General features: G+C 44.4%; 1 protein-coding gene across 1 annotated transcript; it reads right to left on the reverse strand.

Moving 5' to 3' along the window:
• Positions 1-14105: 14105 nt before the first annotated feature.
• On the reverse strand, positions 14106-21706 carry LOC115041365 (synaptotagmin-4). The gene is made up of 5 exons (XM_029498770.1): positions 21530-21706; positions 18807-19813; positions 15905-16076; positions 15009-15175; positions 14106-14922 (listed from the first exon to the last, which is right to left on the reverse strand). The coding sequence occupies exons 1-5, from the start codon at positions 21549-21551 to the stop codon at positions 14773-14775; spliced, it is 1518 nt and encodes a 505-aa protein (XP_029354630.1). The 5' UTR covers positions 21552-21706; the 3' UTR covers positions 14106-14772.
• Between the last annotated feature and the right edge of the window lie 1548 nt (positions 21707-23254).

The following is a 23254-nucleotide window of genomic DNA, read 5'->3' on the forward strand; positions in this document are numbered from 1 at the left end:
TTTTTATTGCCAGTTGGATTAGTGGAGTTTCTGACCATTTTTCTGGAAGAGCTGCAGAGTTGTTCATCGCTGTGAGAGCAGACTTGAACAATAGTCGGTGGTTGGTGGACAGTCGGGCGATGTTAGGTAACTCTGCACCGCTTGGTCTCTTACACGCCCCCCCCCCCCATCGGTGCTGGAGTTCTTGGCCACCGTTCAATAGAAGCAGCTGGTTTTGTTCACCACACATGAATCATACTAGAAATACACACTTACACACATACACATGTATTCATGCAGGCGCACAGTAACTTGGTCTAGCACGTCAAATTAAAGCCTACAGTCTCCTTTTGGCTCTGTTCCCTCCAGAATCAAATAAATTTATAAAATATATTAAGCAGCATTATTAAAGAACCGCAGGAAAGAGGCAGCTGCTGAAATGGGCGCTTCGTTATTGCGACCACACAGGCCACGTTTTCTCCCGTTCCCACGAAGGACGGTCTCCTCTCTGGGTTTACTTTGGTTATGGCTTTTATTCGGTGTTTGTCTATCTGCAGGCCGCAGGGAAATGTGTTTTTCATTGAGGGCTGGGGCCGCATTCTGCATCGTTACCAACTCCTCATCGTTCATGAATAAAAAGTGTCCAGTTGTGAAGCATAAAAACAAAGACATTTGTCTTTCACTTCCCAAAGGAGTTGGAGAGGATTTCAGACTGACTGCCTTTAAACACTGAATGGACTCGAAAATCTCCAATCAGTACTTGGAATTAATCATGAAATGATTCTGTTGGCACACTAATGTGATGATTACTGATCTGGTTTGAAGAAAATAAACTGAACTAAATGACTCAATTAGTTAACGACCCGGCCTAAGTGGAGCCCTGTTTTGTTTCTGTTTTCTGCACAAACGCACAATAGGCGTGATAGTCCAGATATTTCTGCCGAAGCTCCGACTTCATTCCACCGAGTCCAGACAGCACAGGTAAACAGGCCGTCGCTGTGCAGGAAAGGAAATGTGTTCAACACGTCAAGGATACAGACGGGGAACATCGGAAACATCACCAGGCAGCTTTGAATGTCACAGTTAAATCATGTCACATTCGCTGAGGCGTTCCCAGAAACCGAGTTTCTTTTCAACAATATTCCGCATGAACAACTTTTATCAGCCAATATCAGTCCAGGTTTGGGAACGGCTGCATCATCAGCTCACCTGAATCTCATCGACCAATCAGCTCCTGCAGCTGATTGGTCGATGATCAGCAGCTCGTCTGGGTCAGTCCTCCTCTGGACGTGAACCTGAACCTTAAGAGACCTTTAAAGTCCCACTCCTCCCCAGCCCTTCTGTGTTTCCCCCTCCAGGTCAGACCTCCATCACAGCAGCTTGTTGGAGATTGAAGCTGTTTGGTGACAGTGAAGCAGCTGCAGCAGTAAAAGCTTCATACAGACGAGTCCTTCGAAAGGCCAAACCCCATTTTTCTGATACGATCTCAGACTTTCGAGGACCTCCATGAAGAGACCCGTTAAGGTCTCGTCACAACACACCATCAATGCGCTCAAATGAGTTCGGGAGTACCTGAAGGGTCCGAGGAGCCCCTTCCCGTCATGATAATATCTCTGGAGCCTCTTGAGATGCCTCATCTTTCAGTCTCTTCTTTCAGGCGAGTTCCTACGTGTGGAGCCTCGGAATCTGAACGTGGACCTTTTGGGAGTAACATGTTTCCTCTGCTGATGTTGCTTTATCTGGATGGAGAACCTAAAGTTGCTCTTTGACTCCACCGTCAGACAAGAAGGTCTCTGCATCATCCAGGACTGCTGACCCAACAGAACGTCACCTGCAGCTTTTATTCTGAAAGTTTACATGATTCCACCCACTGCACGACCTTCACTGATGCTCCCCCTTCCTGTCTGTCTGTAAGCTGAGGAAAGTATGACGTCTTGTTCTGACTTTAGCTGTGTACACACACACACACACACACTTTGGTTTGAGCTGATATTTAATCCAGTGAAACACCTGCAGATCATAGAATGGTTTCTAATCTGTTTAGAATGAAGAAAATTACCAACTAATTCTATTTGCACATGATGTTCTTTGCGCTTACACTTACAATCTGTCGTGATATCCACTCTGAATAACATTTTCCATTCTTTGTTTTGGCAAAAAAATGTAAATCTCAGTTGCCTGATAAACGTGACACGAGTATCATGACCTCATGTCGCAGAGCTAAGCAGGGAAGATGTATTTTTACGTGTGCTTGAAAAAGAAATAGATCTCTATAAAAAAATTCTCTGCATGTAGCAAATCAGACTCCCGTTTGGTCTGTTTGATTGAATTCCTCCACAGATGTTAGCAAGAGCTCCCTAAAAGCACACATAAAGAGACGAATGAGGCAAATGCTGGCCTCAGCTTTTTTACATCTCACAACTGGATATATTACCACAGTTCTGTTTTTTATTGTAGTTGTGTTGCTTGGAAACTGAGGGAGGTTCAGAAATATGAGTGTTGCATGCCTTTCTTATCACAGTAAACACCTGACAGTTTCAGCCGAATAACACTGAAGTGATCCATCAATGTCCGGTCGGGTCGTGTAGAAAGAAAATCTCCTCATTGCACAACGAGATTTGTTGGTTTGTTTTAGCAGAAGTTAATAAATTGACGCTTTGGCTAACCTTTGGACGAAAGCCTTGGCTTTCCTTTTTGTTTCTCTCCTTCATCATTTGCTGGTTTTATTACTCTGCAGTAACGGCCACAGACGCCCTCTGTGGTGTCCTCTTCTCTGGTCTGGTTGTCTCGTCTCTGCAGGTCGTGGTGTCGAGGAGAACATGCGTGATTCTACAGGTCTCACTCTCACATGGACCCGGGGCTTTTTTTCTCCATGGGGACAAAGTTTGAACTTATAAAAACACAATCACTTCGTATTGTGTCAAGAAACTAGAACTGGAAAAGACAAGTTTCTTTGCTGCGTTAAAAAAAAAAAAAAAAAACAAACTCCAGAGATGTGGCACAGCTAATGGAAAATGATTTGTGTGGTTTACTTCACAAGGTTTTGTCCTCCAAGTCTCAAACTGCTGTTCAACATATGACTTCTAGCTCCAGAACCACGGCTCCTTTGGAAAGATTCTCCTTTATTCTTCTCTGCTGAGAGCTTGAATAAAGGGGGAGCTCATGAATTCATTCAAACAAATGTCATTTTTGTTTTGCAGCGTAATGTTTTTCACCAAAGTTGTTGCTGCAGATTAAATCTGAGTTTATCAATAGATGCGTTGGTTGATGTCAAATTGGCTTTCTGAACTCTTCTATCATGTGAAATGTGTCATTAGCTGTGTGAGTTCAGTCGATTAATTGCTGTACCTGTGTTCTGCCCTAACAGGTGCACTCAGCAGTCAGCGGCTGAAAACACACACTTCACACACATCAGCCTGATGGCACGATGACATGATGCATGAGCCGACAACAACAACAACAACAACAAAGATGTGATGAAGAAATAAATATGCGGATGAGCACGACTCTCATCTGGGTCCATTTAATGTGCAGTCAGTGCCAGCAGCTCCCCAGCTGAGCTCAGAATAATGACGGGTGTCATCCATCCATCCAGAACTACGTATATCACCAACTGTACAAGACAACAATTAGCCCATAAAATCGTTTTAATCCATGGTACGTCCATGACTTTTGATTTATGAGCCAGACTATTTCTTGGAAGCATTAAACTCCATCAGACAATGATGAAAGATAAAACTGAAGGGCCGATTTGTCTCCATCAGAGCCATATAAAACGAAAAGGTCACAGCAGTGAGACGTAACTGGAGTCAGAAAAACAAAAGATTACAACTCATTTACTGAGAGAACATGACAGAAAGTTACCGAAGAATTTAAGGCTGGAGATAAGAGTGTGCGTTATCATAAATGTGGGAAGAGCACAAACACTCCCTGAAAGTTTGAGTTTCAGGAATTCATCTTTTGTTTTCCAAAAAAAAAAAAAAATAAATCCTGCTCCCCGTGTGACCTCCATCAGTCATGACAGTAGTGTTAGTCTTCTCGTCTTCTAATAAATGAAAAGAGGTGTAACCTGCTGTAGGTGGGTTAACGTTCAACTAAATCTTAGTCACACAGGAGGAGGGGGTGGGGGGGTCGGGGGGGGGGCCGCCAGCCGGAGAGAGCTCAAACTTTGTGTGTGTTCAGTGATCGGTTTAATGGGGGAGAAATTAGGGTTATGTCTGGAATGCCTCCCGACACGGCCGTGACCTCTTCGGACGAGAGGGATTACAAGCTGTGGGAGAGGACAGACCTGCCCCCCCAACACACACACACACACACACACACACACCGCTGATCACAGGGCCACCAAAGGAAAACAGGTTAGCGGCTCTTTCTGCACATTCAGGCCCCCCCCCCACTCCGAGCTGGGTGTCTCTCCTCTGACTGAGTTCTAATTCGGATCGTTTGGATGAGGAGGGAAGAAAAACAGCCACTTTCTGTTCTTTGCATAAGATAATATCGTCTTCCTTCACAGGAAAGGTGAAACATTTTGCTCCTAAAGCGCCACAGACTTCCAAAAATCCATAATCCACAATAACATCCAGCTCTGAATCTCCAGCATGCATCATCACAGTGTGAATGTGAGGCCTGTGCGTGGCGGCCTTCTGCTCCTTCGGCTAAATGGGACCACATGCAGACAAAAGTCAGACACATGACAGCGAGAAAGTGTGCATAGTTGGAGCTCTGCGCTCCCCAGGCTGAATTTAAATTTACGCCCTGCCGGCATGAAGCGGGGGAACAAAATGGAGAAAATGTGTAAATCTTCTGAGTGAACCTCCAAACTAAAAACCGCTCTGAAGAGATGATGTGAAACTGTGAAACACACAGGTGGTGGTCGAACACACACAACGGGATTACTCCTCATTCCGTTCACACTCGTGGGAAATATTTGATGTCTCAAATGGCTTTGAAGCGACCCCCAAAGGGAGGGGGGACACTGAGGCCCACTGTCCACACAGCAGCAGCTCCCAAAGCTAATGGCTGCGCTTTCATTAAACGGACAGTGTGCCTCTTAGAAACCAGAGCTAATCAGATCTACTGGCTGAAAAATGATGACGGGGAAGTCTAACTGCTGCATGCAGAATGTGATTCCCTGTTTTGGAGCTCTGACTAATGCACAGCGTTACCACATGTTCCCTGGAAGTTTGTGGGTTTAATAGACAAACAAGGTAAAATACTGCAGGGGCTGTAAACCTGCAGAAAAATCTCATAACTGGTGCTCTCAGTATCAGTTACAGGCAGCTGCAGGATCTGTACATCACCTGGAAATACAGCACAACAATAAATCTACTCTCAACAATCAAGTCAAGTCAAAGGCATTCGCATTACTCATGATCACCGCCGCTATCTCAAAGCTTTCACACAAGCAGTCTGAGGAAAACAGGAAGAGCTCTTCATCACCGTTCGTCTGTTCGAAGGTGAGCTACAGCCGAGGCAGTGAAAGGATTTCACTTTTTAGTTACCCTCCATGTGCTTTTCATACGAAAAGGTCCACACCTGCCCTTAATTCTCCCCAGTTAGTCTCTCACATCCTGAATCCTGCCAGACTGTCCGTTATATCATCGCAGTTACGAGCTTCTGCCTCTTTATGATGCTTCCTTTCATCCTGTTTCAGATGTTGTTGTTGTTTGTTTGTTAATGATCCGCCAACATCCGTCTGATTGAGCCGTGAACCACTCATTCTCTATTTTTGTCCCCAAACATGCATTTCCATGCAGATTTTGAAAGCTTTGCGACAACGATGAAAGTTTAAAGCATCCAACTTTGGCCGTTTGTGAAATGACCCATCTGTCTGGATGAAGAACGATGTTTCTGCATGATCATATTTTTATACACACATACTTCCTCTGTATGTGCAAATGTGGGAGTTTGCATCTCATTCAGATTTTTATTCATTTTAAACATCTAAATGTTTCAGCATGTGTTTTCCAGCTGTGAGATGTAAAGATGTGAACATTCATAATTACACTCTTAAAAGGCTTCGTATAGTTTGTACACATGTTTTTATTTTATATTAAAAATGTACATGCGTTCATGGGTGTATGAGTCACACACACACAACTTTTTTGTGCGCTAACTGAAGAATTCAGTTTTGTCTGCACAGATCAGGAAACTGATCTGGACACTGAAAGTTAAAATCTCAGCAGAAAACTCAAAGTCTAATCTTAGTTTTCACTTTATGTGAGGTCAAGAGGTGTAATACTGAAAAACGACAGACATTCATTCATTCGTTCATTCATTCGTTCATCCATCTTCTACCTCTGTCACCCTGGACAGGTCTGCAGTCCGTCACAGGGCCAACAGCAAGATTAACATCTTTAATCCGACCACGTGAGACATGAGTGGATGCTGCTGCCTCTCAGGTCAAAGTGGGGGGGCCGATCTAAACGCCGATTTACAGCTCCCATTAAAATCAACACAGCTTCCTGGTTACTGCTGGACTTCTCATGGCAGTCACTCTCCTGTTTATAAAGCAGCATTAGCTCTGATTTATCGGTGTCACTGAAACATGTCCTCAGCCGGTCGCACCGTTCTGTCGAAACTACCTATTGTTTTACAGTTTCCTTTTACTGGCCTCGCACACAGAATACAAGCTGAGAATATAAGACAGACCTGCAGCGTTCCCATGGTCGCTGACCCAAATAAAAAGCCTCCCCCTATAATTTCCTTTATGGGGACAACAAGGCACTTGTCCCTGCAGATTCTGGGGTCAAAACTTTGAGACCCAACGTCGATATGTGAGATGCAATATAAACAAATCCTGAACCAATTGGACTTCAGGCAACAAATAAATTGCGGTGTGTTTAACAAGGTGAGCTTTATTCTGCAGAACAGGCAGCTTTGGGAAGGCTCGATTTTAAAACTGTAAAGGTGCCCGTAAGCAGGAGCAGATGGGGACAGTGGGCAAACGCTCCCAAATTGCTCTGCGTAAAATGTTTGTTTTTATTATTTGGTGATCTTTACTGTTCCCTGTAAAATGTGGAGTGTATGAACGCCGTCATCAGGATGAAATGCAGACGGAAAGCTGTGTCATTAACGAACAATGATCTGAACACGCTGGGATGAATAAGGAGCATTTGATCTTATTTAATTTAAAACATGTGCCGATGAGCCGGAGAGGAGGTGACTATTGGTTGTTGAAAGCAGAAAGTAGAAGTGTGTAACACAACATAAGTGTGCGTCAATCTCCTACGTTTGAAGCAAGACAGGCATGAAACAAAACAAGTTCTCCTTTAGCTGTGATGACACACACACACATGAAGACATCACCCAGTCATGGAAAACATTTTGTGTTTGGCTTTTTTTTTTTTTTTTCTTCTGACGTGCTTCCGCTTCAACTAACTTTCTTTTATGTTTCAGAAAACAACAGCAACGACACAGCCGGCCGGACAAACTTCTGTTACTTGGGTGTCTCCATGCAGTTTGAAAACTAAGACAAAACAGATGGATGGCATTCTAGTCTGTAAAAGTCATGGCCAACACTGAATAATGATACAACACCATATTTTCAACAATGAACAAATTCACTCCCTTTTATAGAGTCTCAGAATTTACTACATTTGTTGAGAGGACATTTTGTAAAATTCAGGAAGCGTATTTTGTTTTCTATGCTGGAAGCTCCAGGCTTCATGATGCATTTACAGAATACACTGTTTCATTATGTTTGACAGCGGAGGACAGGACACCAGGACAGTGAGTCCCTGTCCCTGTCCCTGATTGCCGTGCTCCGATCACAGCAGCTAGCATCTTGCCTTCTTCTGCTGTAAATTGTTAATATGCCGTGTCTTTGTTGCCTTTGCTGGCTAAACGTGAGAAAAAATCTACTGTAGCCTCCAGAACGCGAGCAGCTGTTTCAGTCTGTGGAGGAAGAGGAGAGAGCGAGAGCTTTTCCAGCTCTGCCTCTCTGTGATGCCGGTTCACATGTGCAGACGGCTGTTTTAACTGCCAGAACATCACAGAAAGGGAAGTTTTTGAGAGTTTGGTGCCCGAGGCAGGGCTGCAGATGAAGAGACAGATCTGTGTGGTCTGTTTTCCCGCTGTGACGGGAAGGGAAGGGGTTAACGGGATCTGGCTCGGGCCTTTTCACATCCAGCAGATCATCTTCACGACAACAGACACAAAATCTGCCCGATTTAACAAAAACAGTTAAAAACAGATCTTTAAAGAATCCTCTCAGGAATACATCCAACATCTGTCTCATCATCTCTGCTTTTGGTTTCATCACTTTGATCTGAAGATGCTGTTTAATTTAAACAAGCCTGCAGGGAACGATAAAGCTGTCACACCCTGAATGATATAAATATTATATTTAAAGAAATCGAATATGTAATGCTTGAGCTTCTTTTTCTTTGTTTGTTTGTTTGTTTTTCAAATCGGTGCATAAGGCCGGGGGAGATTCTCAGAGCTTGGAATTTAGGAGCATCACATGTTGTGCCTGAAACCTTTCCCATAACATCATTGTCACATAATCATCTGACTTCCATTATTGGTTTTACTCCTATTTATTTATTTCCCCTGGCAGGCGAACAGAGCCGAGGTGACGCAAAGTCGACTCAGCCTCCTGCCTGGGAGCAGGGGGACGGCCCAGCCCGTGAGGACCTGGAGTCAGAAACATGGATCAGAAATTTGGGGATCAATATGAGGGAGCTTGATTGGAACTGCCTGAATCTCTGTAGATTTTTAGTTTCATATTTTTGCAGATTGTTTTTTTTTTTTTACGGATTAAAAGACGAAAATGAGATGAGATGCTGAAACAAAGGACAACCTTGTGTCTGTATAATTCCATTTTCTGGCCTGTGATCCAAAGTCCACTGCTGAGCTGGTTCCTCACAGCTGACGGTTCGGTTCAAAATGCAAATATTCCTGCAGAGAAACTCTAATTTGTTGAATTCCTGCGTAAGAAAAATAAATGCTCCATTAACCTCTCCTACAGTGAACTTGTTGCAGTATTGCTGTTCTTTTCTTTCAGGATGTATCGCATGAGAAAACACTGTATGTTCCTTCTATGAACGTCGAAAAGAAGAAGGCTGGATTTCGTAGATTTTTACTGATACCACAATGTTGAAACAATCATTTGAATCTGGGTTCAGTCCCAGTTTTCCTTCTGTACGTTTCTGGAAAAACTGGACTCCAGCTGATGAAATGCTCTGAAGCTCACTGGGCTTAAAACATCACAAACAGCCTCCTTTCATATTGTTCTCAAAGCTTCGAAGAGAGAAAAGATTTGGGTGAAAAAATAAAACCGTGCATTTCGTGCAGAAAGGCTTGTCAGCAGGCACAACAACGGAGATCGTTTGAATAGAAACAAGTGTCATGTGTTTCTGCTTAACGCTGCTCGGCCCAGTGTGTTTACACGGAGCGGCACACTGAGTCCAGCTGCTCTCCAATATTTGGGCCTTACGGTCTTCAACACATCTTCATTGTGGCCCTCCCTGCAGCTGCAGCCCTGCACCATCCTGGCCCCCCCAACAAAAGGAGGATCAGCAGGGCCTGTTTGGTGTCGTGTCGCGGTTGTCTTCTAAATGTTTCCTGTCGAAGTCTCTGGTCTGTTTCTTGTGTCAGATATTATGTGATATCTACTTTTTGGAGCAGCATAACCTGAACTCCTGTTTTATTCCATTACAGACACCGATGTTTTTCCCTGAATGTGGTGGCTTGGGGGTCATTTTTATTTATTTATTTAGATTTTTTTTTTTTTTTTTTTTTGGCTTTTGGTGGGTCATGTGGACAGAGCTGAACATTTCTGGCTTTAATTCAGTCATTTCCAAACCCAAGCTTGTCCACAGTGAGTGAGTGAACCTTTAAAAACTCACGTTTTTCTGGCGCAGTCTGTCTGCTTGGATCCAGCAGCTGTTTGATCCGGCTCTGATGGCTCGGAGACCTCTGAACCAAGATGTGGTTTCAGGACCCAGAGCAACCTGAGATGGAGGGGTTAAAGTTCTGAGCTGGTCTAACTGAGACTGAGCACTCATTAATCACAATGACAGAGAGCTCTGATGAAGAAAGAGGCAGATCTGATCTCAGAGCTGTTCTCTGATCCTCAACCAGGACTGCAGTGGGCTCCAGATGTGAGGGCTGACAGTCACACACACACAACAAGCTCCATGCCCGCACAGTCATGGAGGACTTTGCCCTGGAGGAGCAGAGAGGCAGCATGGGGGGGGGGGGGGCAGCCAAAACTTCACATCCACAGTCGGTGTGTTCACGTTTGTGTTGTTCCAGGAAACCAGACGCCAGCTTTTCTCCGTCTGATCAAACAGTTGTGTGTTCGTTTCGTGCACACAAAGACTCACAAACTTGACTTGTGCTGATGGATGCTGCAGGAGGCATCTCCACAGTTTCCTCCAGGTTTAGTGTGGCGTTTTCAGGGCAGACTTTTAACCCAGAGATCCACTAGAGGGCAACATTCAAACAGTTTTACATTAAATTGTGGTCAAACTTTCATATCTCACATTTTGGCCAGAAAATCACGTCCAGTAAGAAAATTATGAATCCCTGAAGTTACTTTAAACATGAAAATATGATTATTATAACTAACAGGAGCATTGAAGCGATTATCCACTGACTGTTATAGTCTCTATCATTTTTAGGAGTAATGGCCGTGCTCAGTTGGTTTACATTGGCTTCATTACTGTATGTAAACATCAATGCAGCAATTTATAAAAGAGCAACATGTGCAGTTTTGCTGCAACTCTGAGTTCATTGTGGTTGATGTGGTTTTAACAAAAACAGATGAAGCAGAAAGGGAGAACAAAACAGTTACTGCGTTAACTGATTTAAGATTTTGGCTCCGCTGTGCTACAACGTGGTGTTTTTCTTTTTATTCAGTTTATTTTTATTTGGTTAAATCCAATGAGTGCTCAAAGATCTGAGAAGAGACGCGTTCTGATGTGTCTGATGGTGATGAAAACATCTGATGCCCATCGAGAGCGGCCGCTTTACAAGATAAAACTGAAGAGTGGTTTGATATTCACACTTTGAATCAGCTCTTCCACACAAAGTACTTTTACAAAAGTCTTTTTATTTGGTAATTTGGACTAAAATGAATTCTAAGATTCTGAGACGCTTTGGACCAAAAACTATTATTTCTCGTCAGGCCGCTGTGTGAGCTGAGGGAATCAGGAGTCATTGATGGCAGCTGTGATTTGCCCCCAGCTGGGGCTGATCGTCCTGATGGGAGGGTATCTATGGAGGTTCAGTGGAAGCCGTGTCTGCGGAGAGTGGACACCATCTGTCTTCTCTGTTCACCGACTCTCATTTGTATTTATGTTGAGTTTCTTTGATTTTGTCGTTTCTGATCTCTTTTACTTTGAGACGTGTGCAGTTTGGTTTGTGATTTTCAACCCCTTTTGTTCTTTTTATTATTATTGTTTTGAGATTTGCTCTTCCTGGGACCATCCAGTGAAATAAACCTGAAGCTTTTGTCAGGTTTGCGTCAGCTGCAGACTCATCTGACACTCAGATTTCTGAATGACTCTCTCATGTTTCCTCCTCTGACACTTTCGCCTGTCAGCAGGAGATCAAAGTGGATCCAGATCTCTGATCCTGGACGTTAAAGTTTTAAGATTTGTTCTCTCTGTGAAGCTCTTTATTTTGTCTTTGAACAAAGTGAAGAAACTCAGCGGTGCGGTGATGAGTCAGAGAAGGAGGATGTCTTTGTGGTCCACTGTGGTCTGTGAGCTTCTGCAGAGTTTTTGATGCGTTGGCCTGAACGTGTAGGCGGCAGCATCCAATTTAACGTTGTAATGCAGGAAAGGAGACCCCCCAACCTCCACCTGTCTGCTCAGATGAAAGCAGGTACACAGTGACAGGCAGTAAATGTCACGTTGTCATGAACACACGTGTATTTAGACATTTTACTTTTCCCTCTGCTGTCTTCTGTCCCTCAGCGAAGCTGCTGTGATGAGCACATTTCCCCACGGAGGCCGTCTTGTCTTTTCTTACCTTACAAAGGAGTAACTCTGCTCTCATGTCAATAGGTCGTGTACGCTCAGTTCTGAGGGGAATTCTTCCTGTTGGCTGCCCAGAGTCTCACGGGCTGGATCGATAGATCCAAAACACAGTGGGACCAGGATGGAGAGCTGCTGCTTATTGGGCTGGACAGAGTTAGGACGTGTTCCCTCATGGGAAAGCACACAGTGTTTGTCTGGCCGGAGCCCAGGTGGTTTTATTTTAGTTTTCACTTTGGTTGTGGAGTTAGTGAAACATTATTCAGCACTAACTTCCACCTGTTTCCTCTGTTTCTGCCGCTGCCACATGTCAGAACCCCACGAACAGCTTTATCAACAAAACAGTTACTGCGTTAACTGATTTAAGATTTTGGCTCCGCTGTGCTACAACGTGGTGTTTTTCTCTGATATCCTCTGACACTTCACATCATTGGATCAATCTGTATTATATTTATCTGAACTTTCAAAAATGTATTTTCAAATATGTGTTCAGAGGAAAAGAAGTCATCATTGTTTTGAATCATATCTTCTGTTCAAACTGTCAATAAAAAACAGATAAACTGATTGTGGTGATGCATTGCAGTTCTTTTCCAGAAGGTCAGAGGTCAAATTCCCATCTGGATGAATTTGAAAGCAGTTTTCTTATGACGGATCAACAAAAGCTCAAAACTCTTCATGAGCTGGCCTTTGTTTTTTTTTTTCTTCTCTTCCCACTTACACTTTAAAGCAATCTAGAAAGCCTCACTAGTTAAATTAGGAACTTGTTAAAACCATTATGAGCCCTTGTTTAGATAAAGTCTCCTTTTTTTTCTCGTTACTTCTACCTTGAAACGTTGACATTTAAAGAAAGCACGTCCAGCTTCTCAGAAAGCTGTTTGTGGAGGCAGAGATGACGACACTGTGGAAATCAGCAGATTTCATTTATTCAGCCTCCTCCAGCAGAGTGGGCAGATCACAGCGCCGAAGAAAGGGATGCATGTCTGTCTCCAATGCTTTACAGGCTTACCAAACAGGATCAGCATCTTCTGCTGCTTTCATGTTTAAAGAATCAAACATACGTGCACAACAGAAGCACGTATGAGATTCACGCTTTTTTTGGACTTTAAACTAATTCTTTTTTATGATATCTTCCATTAAATTTATGTCCCAACCTGCATTTACTTTGGGATAAAGACAGCAAAAGTTGAGCTGAGGACACAAACAACAAACCTCCTCCACCAGCTGCTCCACAATAACCTCCTGCACATCTGCAGCTTTTCTGGATCTCACTTCATGGACAGAAGAGTCGGTTAAAGCCAGATTATGGTGTGTGTTTGTATTGAGAGGAAAGATGAGGAATAGCTGGATGGGAAGCTTGACTTGATATGAAGAGTGTAAATAAATGTGAGAATGTGTTTTCCATCCAACTGAACCTACGATGCACATTTCCGCATTTTACCCATTTTAATGTTTTGTTGTTTTGTTTTGTTTTTTTTTGACGTGACTTCTTTTGTGATCTGAAATGACACAAGATAACCCTCGGAGTGAGATTACATCACCTCTGGATGGCTTGGCCTGTAGATATTTATAACTACTGGGGGAAGGGTGGCCCGCCATGAGCAGGAAATAATGCCTGAAAGATTCTCCCAGGAAGCAAACAACTGTCACATCTCAGTCAGATCAGATGACGCAACATGACAGACAGATTTGTTCATGTGACACCGACATCTTCCCTCAAAACAGCAAGACTGTCCTCCATTTTCTCACAGTCGCATCAAGAACTATCTAATAATGGCGGCCTTCGTCAAACTTCAACAACAATAAGCACCAATTGTGTTGTCAAACCATTTCATGTTGGAGCTAACAACTGAACCTTAAACAAGAATCATGTTTCATGTTTTTTATTTTACAGCATGAAGTATACTGACTGTGGTGGGAAAATAAATTTTTACTTCTTATTTTATTCACTCTAACAACTGTGAGGTCAAACTGTCAAAAGTTGTCCGTTGGATTGTGTCGTAAATAACATGACAACAATTTGCAAATCAAAGCCAGCCGGCCTCAGACATTTGGCCTGAAAGTGGGAAAAAACTGTTAGCAGCAACTTACTTTATCTGGAGTAAACTCAACAATCTGTGTTTATATAATTCATCTGTTTATTTTACATCTTCAGACACCGTTCCTCTTTTTAAAAGCAAAGACATTCATATACAGCCACACAAGCAAACAACAAATCCACTCAAGTACAAATAGACAGTCTTCTCAAATGTGTTGTTTTTATTTATGTGCCAAACTTTGTGGAGGATTGTCACATTTTTAAATATGTGCCAGGAATAAATATTAACTTTGTAATATTAGGTGTGAATCATAAAGTCGCCACGTTTATTGTTAACTGGGGACAGCACAGATGAAAACGACAACTGATCCAAACAAAGTGAGTCCTTTCTAACATCCTCACACTGAACATTCAGATTGTTTACAGCTTTTGGACAAATACACAAACCCTAACCCTAACCCTAACCACAGGCAGAGGGGCAGCAGGGAAGCACCAAAGCATTTGTACCCTCTGGACACAAAACAAAGCAGCACAACAACATCAGCACAAATCCAGAACGACACAGTTAAATAATTGGAAATAATTGGAGAGGCAGAAAACTTCCTTCTCAACGTGGAGGTCAGAGCGTCCTGCTGCTGAACTGATTCATGCTCTCTGATGATAAATAAGATAGAAAGCTATCCGAGTTGGCACAGCTAGCAAAAAGTCCACAGCAGAAGCAAAAACCAAAAGACTAAGATAAATAACTTGGCATTAAAGGAACAGTCCGCCCTAAAGCACATCTGATTGGATGGCGTGCCAGCGAGCTGTTTCTATTTGACCCCGTCTGCACATTTCCTTCCAGTGTCCCTGTCCGGCCTCCGAGGCGTCGCCGCCGATCAGCACGTAGCCCAGAACGCTGCTCCTGGTGTAGAGTCGTCCCTGCAGATAAAAACAACACACACTGACTCATCTGTCCACCGAGTCTCCTGATTCCATCTGTGGAAACAGGATGTGCACCTTCTCACCTGCATGACGATGAATTCAAGGACCAATGGCAGCTGAGTGATGTCACCGGGCGGCAGGTCAAACAGGAAGGGTGCGTTCCAGACGGGGTTCGGACCGCTGGCTCCTTTGGTCTCCTTGCTGCTGATCACTTTCCCATCCTGACGCAGGTTGATGACGACATAGTGGTCTGGAGGGGAAAGGATGACGTCAGCACTCACTCTTCTCCAAATAAAACCATCCACACGAATAAACGGATGAGTTGAATCCAGGTGTTGATTCACGGCCTCAGTCTCCACCGTCACCAGCAGACTGTGATTTGCCCTGTCAAACCAGCCTTGCATGCTAATTAGATTTACTAAAATTAAAACACAATGTGTCGCTGTTAGATTAAAGAAACACACATCTGCTGATCGTATTCTTTCACCAGCAACACACAACAGTCTGCCACTACGGTGTGATTAAAAGGACAAGAATGAAAAGTGGTTTTGTTTTTCCAGGAGATCCTGCTTCCTCCTCCTCAGAGCTTTAAATCAGATGCGGTGAGCTGTGATACAGACCGCAGGGGAAATGACATCGTGCTGATCGGATCCAAATCTGATTATTACAAACCAACGAGGGAAGCAGTCTGTCTGACTGTACAGTCAGTGTTTACCAGTGCTGCAGCTTATGTTACAAAAGAATATAGAAATTGATTTTAACGCTCTAATGTCACAGTGAAGTCGTTAATAAAAATATCCTCTTTAAATCTGTCTTGGTCGGATTCACATCACATTTTGAACAGAGTGCAGATCTATCTCTGTCATTCTGTTTGAGTTGTATCCTGCTGGCAGGAGCAGCAGAGCAGACAACCTGGGATTATGATGTCAAGTAAACAGCATGTTGTATTGATCAGGTCTGAAGGCCTGCCGGGCCTCACCTGGAGCTCCTGGGATCCTCGTGAGCTTGGCCAGGCTCTCGGCCTTTCGGACCATGACTTTGATGCGCTGGGCCAGCGTCTGGTACTGCAGCAGCACGAACAGTTGGCCCAAAGCCCGCGGAGCGCAGACCGAGCTCTTCCTGTGACCCAACGCTTCCTGAGAGCTCACACTCTGAAGGAGAGGCAGACAAAATGAGAGAGGTTTTTAGCAAGAGGAGGAGGAAGAGTCTCCTTTCAGCCCAGCAGATGTTCCCCTTCATCCTCTGGGAGGCTGCGAATGTGCCAGAGCGGATCCAAGCTGTAAAGCTTTTTAAATCTCACGCTCCACGCCGAGTTCCGTGTTCCGTCGAGCGAGGGGCCTATCAGAACCGATGTGTCAACACCCGCCATCATTTTCTGTGAATCACAAGTTTAAAAGTTTCAATTGGAATCAGTTTTTATTCACCTGACGGAAAATGTAATCAGGTTTTATTCATGGAGCTCCGTGGTGGGACCTGCCAGCGGAGCTCAGATGGATTCAATCTGAATCCGACTCTGAGGGAATTTAATTGCGTGTTCTAAAATGAGTGCTGGGGCGTTTTGGTTAAAGGCAGTAGTGTGAGTCTTACGGTCATTTCCATCTGATTTCATGTCAGATTTCATTAGCTCGCATTGTTCGGGCTGCTGTGAGTCAGCCTGATGGAAGCTGGCTGAGCGTTCACACTCTGCCGCCCTGCCTCAGAAGGCCATTTCGTTCGGTTCATTCAGTTCACTGCCTCCGTCTGTCACCGGCACTCACTCGCACTCAAACCGCCTTTCAGAGGAAGTGACGTCATCCGGCAGCTAAATGCTAAAGCTAGAGCCAGAGGTCTGTTTTTCAGGGGAACTAAAGCTGTTACTGATCACTTCGAGCAAGCTTCCAAATGGAGACATCTGCGGTTAGAAACGTTCAGCTCACCAAGCTTTCATTCTTTCAGACTTCCTACCAGAATATTTCTAAAGAAGCAAAAGAAAAGTTGTTGTGTGTGTAAAGGAACACTTTCTCACACATTCTTCCTTTCTTCAGAGCTGCATCGCCCCTCGTTTGATGGTTAGTTCAGAAAACTGTACAGATGCATCTGCCAAAAAAATGATCTTACTGAAAAAAAAAAAAAAAAAAAACTAGAATACTCTTACATAATATTAATATGATAAAATGAAATGAAAACTATCAGTATTCTTAGCACCCCCCAGGCACAGTGTAGCTGGAAGTCTGACCTCACTGCAGTTACATAATGAGACCCAACAGACTGATGTGAGTCACCCAACTTGTATAAGAATGATTGATTGATTATTTGCCCCTTCATCAGTTACAACTTCACATTTTATTTTCTGGCTGCAAAGACCACCAGCACTATTTTTATTACCGCCGGGCTCATAATACCTTCAGTTTACGGTTTACTGGCTCTGATCCCAGAGACTCGATCCTCATGAACCCTGAAGTGTTAAAATGATCCATCTTAAAACAGGAATAAAAGTTTACAGCCCACTCCGAATGTTCCCGCTCTTTAGAAATCTATCAGTGACGTCACTAAGACAGCGGCCATCTTTATTCACACGGCAGGAGTGGCGCTGATGAGCTGGTTATTTAACAGCTGTTAATCTGCTCTGCACCTTCCTGATGACGGTCCGTTCTTTACGTTTATCCAGTTCTAACATCACTTTAAAGGATTAAGGAGCCTCTGATAATAACCTTGTTTGGATCAGCACTGACGGTCATTAGCAGGAAAGTTGTGATAAGGCTGCACGTTACTGACCCCCCCGCCCCCCCAGGATACCACTGAAATGTCAAAACAAGTAACTCAAATGAATCATGGACAATAGCCCGGCTGGTCCCATTACACTAATTACAGAAACTGGTAGTTTTACTATAAATCCAGGAAGCAGCTTCATTAAAAGGAGTCACGACGGACTCCATCTGGCCCACCCACCAGAAATGATTGGAGCCCACCCACCAAGCACACAGCACGATGCCGTGGCAGAGATCCGAGGGACTGATTGAGCCTCAGAGGCCTGTTATTAATGCCCTCTGGCACTGTTTGAACGGAGCGGCGGAGGGCACGGCGTGGGCAAGCTGCCAGCCTGCTGCACTCTGCCTGTTTGCTCTGCAATCACTAACAACAATGTCACCATGACTAACGACGGTGGAAAAAAGGCTAACGAGAAAGCTGATTAGAAGCCTCATTCCTTCATGGAGAAAGCATGATATGTGCTATTTATAAGCCTGCGTGTGCAGATTATTTCCCATACATTGGGATCACAGAGAGCCCAAACGGCACACAGAGCCCACAGTCCAAACTGAGGGACGTGACCCAACAAGTCTTTGGCCCACGTTGTCCAGTCCACTCAGTTTAGGTCTGAACTGAGTCGCCCTGGGGTCTTAAGGTCTGCGTAAAAATTAGATTGAATCTGACAGCGCCTGGAACGACCATAGAAAGAGTCTCATTACAGGAGCAGCACGCCGAAACCTCACGGCATGACTGACATTTTAGACTTTGTCTTCTTCTTAATCCAAAAACAAGGTTCTGCTTTTGTGTGCAACATCCATGAAGTCACAACATCACTGGGAGCCAAGAAATAGTCCAATACCGATGAGATACAATGTTAATTAGCCAGACGAGGCTGCGACTGGAAGATTTCCTGCTGGAGTCGGCTGGGACTGACTCCAGCTCTCCTGCCACCCTTTAAAAGTTATTCTTTGGGCCATTTTATGTGTTTAAATGACAGCGGAGATGGTAAAGCTCTCACCAGGAGAGACATCTACTCTCAGTTTTACTCCAAATTCAGAGGCAGATCAGATTTTTAATTCAAACTTATGTTTAAGTTTGGGGTTTCGGTGCAGTGTTCTGTGTTCATCATTACATTAACTGAAATCGACCTGTACCTTTTTCAGTTTGCTTTTGGTCGGGCTGAGCTGCCTGGTGAAGGTGGCAGTGACGTCAGGTTCCCACTCCATCTGCTCGCAGGGCAGCTCCACCTCCCCCAGCGCCGCCTCCCTCAGGCCTGAGAAGTCCCTGCTGTAGACAGCCAGCCTCAAGCTGCACGTGCGCAGCTCTTCCACGGAGCCCACCTGCAGCACGAAGCTCTGACCGTGGAGGTCGGGGCTGAGGCTGCGGCGCCGGGAGGCCATCTGCTGAGGGGAGGGGCAGAGCGGAGGAAGGCTGACTCGGACGAAGACCCCGCTGCGCCTCCTGCTGACCCCCGAGATACCCAGGATGTTGACCATCAGGGTGCCGCAGGCCGAGGAGAATATCAGGGAGAAGTGCAGAAGAGGAGGAGGTTTGGAGGGGATGGAGAGGGAGCTGGAGCCGTACTGGGACACCCCCCCCTGTGGAGCAGCAGCTCTGGCAGCTCTGGCAGCTCCAGCAGTCAGCCGGCTGCTCTCTCCATAAAGAAAACTCTCCCCGCTCACGGTGCTCCGCCGGCCCATCGCACGACGAGATTTTGACACCAGACTCAGCTTAGAGATGGAGGGCAAAGACGCTCGGCCGTGACTCTGAGGTTTACTGACTGAGAAAGGGACAGCCGGGGAGCTGAGGCGCCGCATTGGAAGGGAAGACCCAGGAGTCGAGGCTAGCTCCGCTGATTGAGCAGGGTTGGGGTCAAAGGGCAGAGCAGCAAGGTCATCTTCAGACGGAGAGGAGCGGCTTTTAGACGACGGGAACTCCAACACGTCTCCATCCAGCTCCTCGTACTGCTGCTTCACAGGCTGCGTGCACAGAGACGGCGTCAAGGTCACGGCGACGCTCTCAGCAGGATGAGGAGACGAGAAAACTGCCTCCTTGTCCTCCTTTGAAGCGCTCTTCCTCCGACGGCAGCAAAGGATGCAACCGAGAACCAGACAGTAGCAGAACACAGCCAAACCCACAGCCAACAGGATCTGCAGGTGAACTGGAGACAAGACAAAAGGCAGCGGGGTTTAATATCATGAACGTCGAGGGAGTCCAACCGTGAGCGAGCGTGGAATGGGAGAAAACTAAACAGAGAGATGAAGAGAAATCAAATCAGTTCTCTGCTGAAGAAGAAAAACGAAGCAGGTTCCATCGCAGAAGATCGGACGACATCTGACCCTAAACATGATCCTCATTAAAGAGGAAACATCTCAGGGTTTTAATCATAATTCTCTAAATGGTTTCTCACAGTTGTTGCTTCGATCCATCCAATCCTCTGTGTCAGTGGTATGTTTTCATCCATCGAGCATTAAGCTGATTAAACATTGGAGGATTTTCATGACTCTGATTTGTGTCACCACAAATCAGAAGCATTAAAGTTGGATAAGAAATTAGATTAAACTAAAGTCAAACCATGAAATGTGTTTTTTGGATTTTTTCCATTTATATGAAGACAGATGTTTTCATCGGGTTAAACGATATTTGTATAGATATAATTGTCTCTCGTTAATGATCCAGCTGATTGCTTCTGTGTCTCTTTTCTTCTTTTGGAGCACAGGAAGACTCGTCGGTTGCTACAGCACCAGCTAATGGGAATCCTTAATGAGATCAAATCAAAAACATTAAATCACTTTCTCCATTGTGGTCACAACACACACACACACATACATAATTTGAGGATGTGGATGAATGAAGGTGAACAGGAAAGAGCGATCATGTTGTTTTTTTTTTTTTCATTCAGTTTAAAGAAATTTTATTTCAGATGTGCTGTGTGGTGGCGTCGACTTCTCACACTCGGCAGCATCTCCCAGACTGATCATTTAATGTCAGATAATAAGGGATGACTCATACAGCAGGCACTCTGGAGTGGCAAAAATAAGGTTTGATAGCTGTGAGCTTCCAACACTGACCAATCCAAAGCAGCGAGAAGGACAAAAGATGAAGGTTTTAATGAAGATGCACATAAAAAGATCAATGCAATTTTTTTATTCTTAACTGAGAAGCACATTTGTGTAATTAGAGGAGGATTTCACGAGGATTGTCTGACAGTAAGAGCTCCCTGCAGGAGGTGCATCCTTATGAAGATTGAGTCACTATCAAGGAAAGCGTTGGCAGAGCTATCTGAGCTCCAAGAATCAGCTTCCATTAGGAGATGAGCGAACAGCAGCTGAATGCTGCAGTGGAGTCAGAAAATAAAGGGGACTGTTGACATGAGTCAGACTGACCAGCGAGGAAATGGTGAAACATGAGCTGAATCAAATCAGCATTTAATGTAGAATTCACAGTCCTGCAGTGATGTGCATGGGCTGCATACACAACTTCATTTAGACCAGCACGGGAAATAAAAGTCAAAGTCTCTTCATTGACAGAAAGTAAAAGATTTTCCTGCAATAATCACTTTTGTTTGTCGACAAGACTCTTGTTCCTTATTCACACAGAGTTATCTAAACCAAACACCTTCCAAGTGAGTTACAGCTCATGTTAAACAGGTAAAGTCTGTCTGAGAGGCAAATCCAGCTCCACCTCTTCATCACAGATCAGTTTAAGATTTCTGAATAAAATCTGTGCCAAAACCGGAGAATCAGCTTTTTCTCTGTCAGAAATGATAATAATAATAATCCTGAGCAGTTCAAATAACCTCTAATTCAGAAACCGTTGCTTCAGAGTAAATAAAAGGATATAAGTGAGAAACACAGCAACACTCAGGGCTTCCTACCTCCCAGGGTGAACTGCGACATGATCCAGTCCGCTGCGTCGAGTCACTGCGAGCGCGTAAGAGCGCGTCTGGATCCGCCGGCTGCGCGCACAGACCAGGAGCCTTCAGCCAATGAAGTCCTGGACTGACTGAGCCTTTATTCCAACACACACACACACCGACTGACTGAGCCTTTATTCCAACACACACACCGTCTGACTGAGCCTTTATTCCAACACACACACCGACTGACTGAGCCTTTATTCCAACACACACACCGACTGACTGAGCCTTTATTCCAACACACACACACACCGACTGACTGACTGAGCCTTTATTCCAACACACACACCGACTGACTGAGCCTTTATTCCAACAAAAAAACACACACAGACTGACTGACTGAGCCTTTATTCCAACACACACACACCGACTGACTGACTGAGCCTTTATTCCAACACACACACACACCGACTGTCTGACTGAGCCTTTATTCCAACACACACACACACACACCGACTGTCTGACTGAGCATTGGCTGCAGAGTCCTCTGACCTCAACACCAGTTAGAGCTCCAGCACGCGCCACATAAATGACAGGACTGAGGGACACACAACTCACACAGGTGTGTGTGTAATAATAATAATAATAACAATAAATAAATAAACTATCAACCATCAACCATCTCATCTCAGAGTCTATCAAAGTCAAATGTGCTGACTTTAAATCTTAAAACAATCTTTAAATCTTAAATCTCCAACATGTGAAGTTCCCTAACAAACTTAAAGATGCATTCAGGAAATAAAAAGGAAAGTGTGTTGAAGTGAGTTGGCCAGGAGGTGGCGGGAGAGAGCGACTGATCCATGGACCTAAACGACCTGCAGAGTCAGTCAGCTGGAAATGAGGGTTTGACATGACTTTCCTTTAGCTGGCTGAGAACTTTCAGATGAGCTGAATTAGTCACACAGAGCGATGTGGTCATTAGTTTGTGGATGTTTGTTGCAGAGTGCAGGTCTCACACGGTTGTCGTGTGCCTACACAACCTCAACAGAGAGGCCGAGTGAGTCACCGACACTTGTAGTTTTCTCTTCATTTACAATACGTGTTGTTGTTTACAGAAAACATCTCCTCATTACTGCAGCGAGCTGAGTTACAGTGAGTCATCACAGGAGGCCGCTCACAAGGAGCTTATCAAAGACAACACATGTGGTCTGTGAGACAATCTGCACCAACACACAACAGTCATACATTTATCTTACTCAGAGATGGAAACGGTAAACAAACTCATCTTAAGAATTTCTGATTTTAAAAGTCATCGCTGAACCCACAAACCCAAGTCTGGATCTGCAGAAGCACCTAGTCTGTTAAAAGCTGGACAGGAGAGATTATTTTATCTCCATCTACGACACAACGTCCTCAGTCCTGAAGGCAGAAAAGGTTTGGACGTACAGATGAACAGACACCAACTAGGTTTTTAAATCAACATACTGAGGAAATAAAACTGTAGAACTGGAAAAGAGATGAAAGACAAAATGAAAACATGTCCTGCTCTCTTCCCCTCTGTGATCGTTTTTATATCATTTTTTTTGGGAGGGGCTGGACTGATATCATCCTGAACTCTGGATAAGCTCATTCCATTTTAACTGCTAACCACCACTATATGTTTATGCTTTAGCCTGATCTAAAGAATAATGGTCTTTTATTTTAGCCTCTGTGAGCACATCTCCAGTCTCTCTCCGGCTTCAT

This window comes from Echeneis naucrates, chromosome 3 (assembly GCF_900963305.1).
Source record: "Echeneis naucrates chromosome 3, fEcheNa1.1, whole genome shotgun sequence".
In the NCBI taxonomy this organism is placed as follows: domain Eukaryota; kingdom Metazoa; phylum Chordata; class Actinopteri; order Carangiformes; family Echeneidae; genus Echeneis; species Echeneis naucrates.